Consider the following 5,775-nt stretch of genomic DNA (forward strand, 5'->3'; position numbering starts at 1 on the left):
AATATTGAAAACAGGTTTCCCGCCAAAATCTAACAAATTTTCCTGCCAAAACCGTAAAAACAAGTTTTTCCGCCAAAACCGCAAAAACGAGTTTTTCTGCTAAAACCATAAAGATTATTTTTCCCGCAAACCTAAAAAATCGAGTTTTCCAACCAAAACAACAACAAAAATTTACCGACCAAAAACCGCAAAAAGAAAATTTTCCGCTAAAACCACAAAAACAACTTAACAAGTTTTCTCGTTAAAACCATAAATGAGTTTTCCTGTCAAAACGATGTTTACTGCTAAACCGCAAATTGAGTTTTCCGGTTAAAATTGCAAAATATCTTTTTTCCGAAAAAGCGAGTTTTTCCGCCAAAATCGTAAACGAGTTTTTGCGCTAAAACAAGTTTTCTATAAAATTGCAAAATCTTGTTTATATATTAAAGCTCACATTAATGATATTAATATTTTACATGATCTTGAGAGTAAATAAGATAATACTTTGGGTACCCACGGATAACTTATACTATAATGGGTTATTTTCTTGGTTTGGATTTCAATCTTGATGTTTCTTGGTTTTTGCAGGTTGGATATAAACTGGGTTGGGTTATTTGTGGGTTATTGGTTCTCAGTTCAGATCTCGGGTTTCATACTTCTGGCCCATAAAGGAAACAAAGTGCTATGTGCTGTAGGAGTAGCGGTTAATGTCACAAATCGGTTTTGGCTTGTTGTGATATTTTCTTCTTTGATGGTAGCTTTTGAACGTGTTCTTTTCTTGATAGCTTCTTTGCTTTGACTTGTGTCATTACGGTTAGTTTCTACGCCAAGAAACTCTTTTTTCGGTAGCTCCTAAACCTTGCCTTGTGTCGCACTCATCGCTAGGCTCTACATAGTGGAAAAAAACATCTTCGGTTATTTGATTTTTCTTTCTCGAAGCAGCTGGATCAATAGCTCTTAAACCTTACCAACTTTATGCAGATATTCACTGTTCAAGGGGAGCAGCTGGATCACAGGCGTTTCTTCATTTTGCACCAATTTGAATTTGAACATGTCTTCGGGTTTCTTCTTGTTAGCAACACAGAAACTTCTCCAGCCTCTGTTCATGTAAAACCTGTTTGAAGTCGTTTTTGACAAAGTGGTGCGTACCATTTTTCCGATAGGTTTTTCGACGGAGACGTCTGTCGGAAAGACCGAAATTTGGGCACAATGTAATCGTCACCGTGAACACTATGAAATAGTGTATTTGTTAGTCAAAATCGAAGTTGTTTTGAATAAGAAATGGAGGTGTAAAGTGAGTGTTTTACAAAGCTTGTAAAATTTTGAATTTGGCTAAATATGATATTAGCAAATGTCTCACTTTATATATTTGGGGTTAAATTAAAATTTGTTAGTTGGACATTATGTCTAATAACTTATTTTATGATTATCTTATATTTATTTAAATATAAAAGATTTAAACCCATTAAAAAGATTATTGTTGTTTAACCTAGTCAAACTTACAATATCTTTTTCTTGAATGCATGTTATCAAAATAGTTACAAAGAATCAATTTCTCTTTATGACATTTGACGTGATTCAATGCTCCATTTATGGCTTACGTTGGACCTGTTTTGTTGATTACAAAAGGGAGCTTAAGTCATTTTTTTAGACACATCCAAGACAAACAAAACCACTTTCTCCTATTTTTTCTTTTTGTGTCTGAGAGTATAACATAGAAATAGGTTCGACAGGCTTTGGTTCTCAAGTGCTGTGAGACTGAAGATATAGGCAGTTGTATCCTGGAATTCTTAAACGTATCAAACCGGCACACTGCATGCGTTCAAAGGATTAAGGAAAGAGATCTAATATCGACTCTTCTTCAACCTAGTTCATTTCCAACTACGGTATTATATTGTTGTATTTTTTTATTCATGTTATTTTGTAAAATTTTTGCTTTACATATCAAATTTCCCTATCTAGTAAATTTGGTGCCTACAGTACCCTAACCCCTCACCGTGGGAGGAACTGCCTCCACATCCACCGGTAGGTTATTGATGTGAAATGGGGCCGTTTCTAGGAGAATGAAGGAAAGACTATATTCTCCAAGTTCACTCATGATTACCAGGACTGTTCACGGCCAAAATGAACACAATAGAGAACCTAGTTCTGTGAGAGAATAAAGCTGTGTTGTAGCTATTGTCTAGGTTTACACCAAAGCCCGAGAGGTTCAAGACATCATGGCCACTTCCTGGCCAAGTAAATCCGATAGTTATTAACAATGACTGGTTCAAGGCTGAAAAATTGCTACCAACTCATCATGCAGTGGATTTTTTGTTTATACTCTCAAAAGTTGTTTTTATCGAGTCTTTTTTGAGTCTTGTCGAGTCTTGTCTAGATAGTCAAGTCTGTCAAGTCTATCGAGTCGTCTAGTGTTTAGAGTCATTTCTATTCATGTGGGGGATTGTTGAAACTCATTTTTGACAAAGTGGTGCGTACCATTTTTCCGATAGGTTTTTCGACGGAGACGTCTGTCGAAAAGACCGAAATTTGGGCACGATGTAATCGTCACCGTGAACACTATGAAATAGTGTATTTGTTGGTAAAAATCAAAGTTGTTTTGAATAAGAAATGGAGGTGTAAAGTAAGTGTTTTACAAAGCTCGTAAAATTTTGAATTTGGCTAAATATGAAATTAGCAAATGTCTCACTTTATATATTTGGAGTTAAATTAAAATTTGTTAGTTGGACATTATGTCTGATAACTTATTTTATGATTATCTTCTATTTATTTAAATATAAAAAATTTAAACCCATTAAAAAGATTATTGTTGTTTAACCTAGTCAAACTTACAATATCTTTTTCTTGAATGCACGTTATCAAAATAGTTACAAAGAATCAATTTCTCTTTATGACATTTGACGTGATTCAATGCTCCATTTATGGCTTACGTTGGACCTGTTTTGTTGATTACAAAAGGGAGCTTAAGTCATTTTTTTTAGACACATCCAAGACAAACAAAACCACTTTCTCCTATTTTATTTTATTTTTGTGTCTGAGAGTATAACATAGAAATAGGTTCGACAGGCTTTGGTTCTCAAGTGCTGTGAGACTGAAGATATAGGCAGTTGTATCCTGGGATTCTTAAACGTATCAAACCGGCACACTACGGGCGTTTAAAGAATTAAGGAAAGAGATCTAATCTCGACTCTTGTTCAACCTAGTTCTTTTCCAACTACGGTATTATATTGTTGTATTTTTTTTTATTCATGTTATTTTGTAAACTTTTTGCTTTACATATCAAATTTGCCGATCTAGTAAATTTGGTGCCTACAAAACCGGCCTCTACATGACTCGTATGTCAAACCTATCTTCCATGATTCTCCCTCTTCATTCATTAAAACAATCTCAAATCTCTTCATCAGACCATTTGACATTGCAAACGTTTTAGGGAGATACTGCAGTTAAGAACAGTCTTCATGAATATGAATGAAACACTCGAATCAAATATTACTATATATAAGTAAGGAGTAATAGTGGAAGGATTATAACCACTATGTCGCGCTTTAGATTTGAAGCCGTGACGGTGGTCATAAAGAAAGATTGGTCTGTTGAATGGTCTGTTTCTGCATTTGGACTCTTCTTCTTTCTTGAGACCTTCTCTGTATTACAAAGATTCTATGTCGGTAGATTTAAGTAATCTCGGGGTCATGACTCTAAATGTGGTAATAATATATCTAATACAAAACTTAAGATTTACCCTTTTTGTCCTCTTCTTCATCGCTATATCCTCCATATTGAATCTCACTACAACTTGGTCCTAGAGCTGTGACATGGAACACTAACTCCCCTTCGTGTCTGAAAATGACAATGTCACCAAGCCGGAGATCATGTCCGACAGCGAAATCTTCCCAGCCGTCAGAGAGTCTTTGGCCGTCAATTTCTACTCTCCAGGTCGTCTCTGATGCGTCTGATCTCAGCTTAGCCGTTTTACGTTTGTTATTTCTCTCTAAGTGCTTCAAAAAGAACGCAACAGGAATGTCCTGAAAACATCATGCACAAGATTTAAAAACAGAACCAACTTGATCAGAGCGACAGAAGAAGAAACAGAGAGTATACGAGGTGGTTGGTGAAACCGGGAAGAAGAGGTTGGAAGAAATGTGGGTTGATCGGAGAATGAAGAGGTGAATTCGCCATACTCGAACACAATTATTGAAGCTGTTTTTGTTTCCTTCTTCTCGGAACGAATATGTTTGTGTTTGTAGACGGATGCAGAGAACAACAATAACAAAATGCCAAGAAAACACTTCCTTCATCTGAGCTTTTCCAAACAGTAATTATTTTTGAAATTTTTTTATTTTTTTTTTCAACAACATTCATCAAGTGGATTACTGCAACAACTTACTCGTTCAAATAAACCAAAAAGCTGTATTGGGACCAACCAAAAACACTCATAAATGGGAGATATTCATCAAATAAACCCAACTGGACAAAGGCTAATGAAATATTCGGCACCCTGAGAACCCCAATAATCATTCTCTAAAAGCAAGTCCATCCATTAGAATCTATAAGGGGTTCTTATGATTAAATTAGTAGTTAATAAAGTGATTTGAGAAGTTAAGAACTTTTGTTAGTGCAAATAATTTTTTCCTCCTCCAATGGGAGAACCTCATAGGGGTTCTTAAATTATTTTTTTTTAAGTAGAATGATTTAAAATAAAAGCATACATAAATTTTTTAATAAAAATAACATAAAAGCATATCAAAAACACATAGAGTTAATAATTTCTTAATTTTTTTTTTAAGTAGAATGATTTAAAATAAAAGCATACATAAATTTTTTAATAAAAATAACATAAAAGCATATCAAAAACACATAGAGTTAATAATTTCTTAATTTTTTTTTTAAGTAGAATGATTTAAAATAAAAGCATACATAAATTTTTTTAATAAAAATGACATAAAAGCATATTTAAAATACATAGAGTTAATAATAAGAATATTTGTTTTGTTAAAAAAAAACACAAAACTGGTAATTGAAACTCTTGCTAGCCGCTTTGCAATGAATGACTAGAGTAAAGCCATCAGGTAAGAAAAAAAAACACTTTGATAGGCTAAGCTTGGACCGGGAGATGTGGCCAGTGGTCAGAGGATAGAGAAACATTCAGATGAAAATAGCATATTGGAAACCATTTTAATTTGTCTTATCAAGTCACTGGAATGTAAATGACAAACGAACAAACCCCATTCAAATACAAATACAAAGAGACAACCTTGCTCTGTTCTCAAGATAAATCATTGATTAAATAGTGTATAGTATATGAGATTCTTCTTCAGACGTAGTTCAACCTGAATATATCGTTGAACACGTAAAAGCTTCCTTGTGGCGTCGACATCAAGTGAAACATCAGCATCACACAAAAAGAAGATTGTTTTATATAGCTGTCTTAAAACAACAAGATCAAAGATAACAAACAGACAAGATCAAAAGACACCAAAAACCAAACAAAAAGTCTCTGATGTGAATGATATCCTGCATATTTCCATTATCTTATCCATTCGTCCATGTGCATTTTGATCATATAGACTAGTATTTAGCCATGTTTAGGTTGCATTTTGCATACATGAGTCTCTATTAGGTACTGGAGTACCACATGAGGTTATTGGAGACATTCGAGTGCATTTGGAGCTCAAAAGAGGTGAAAAGGTGACCATTAGACGAACCGAGCATGGGAGCGACCTCCCGGAGCAACATCACGAAGTCGCTGTGTCCCACTTCTCAGAGCGACCTTCCTAAAGCGACGCCATGAAGTCGCTC

The 5,775-nt window shown here is 34.6% G+C and overlaps 1 protein-coding gene across 1 annotated transcript; it reads right to left on the bottom strand.

The window, feature by feature from the left end:
• Nucleotides 1-3,151: 3,151 nt before the first annotated feature.
• LOC106337524 (B3 domain-containing protein REM10-like) lies at nt 3,152-4,240 on the bottom strand. Its single transcript, XM_013776626.1, has 4 exons — nt 4,078-4,240; nt 3,719-4,001; nt 3,511-3,620; nt 3,152-3,416 (listed from the first exon to the last, which is right to left on the bottom strand). Exons 1-4 carry the CDS (start codon nt 4,153-4,155, stop codon nt 3,273-3,275), a joined length of 615 nt encoding a protein of 204 aa, XP_013632080.1. The 5' UTR covers nt 4,156-4,240; the 3' UTR covers nt 3,152-3,272.
• Nucleotides 4,241-5,775: the final 1,535 nt, after the last annotated feature.

This window comes from Brassica oleracea, chromosome C4 (genome assembly GCF_000695525.1).
Source record: "Brassica oleracea var. oleracea cultivar TO1000 chromosome C4, BOL, whole genome shotgun sequence".
In the NCBI taxonomy this organism is placed as follows: Eukaryota; Viridiplantae; Streptophyta; class Magnoliopsida; order Brassicales; family Brassicaceae; genus Brassica; species Brassica oleracea.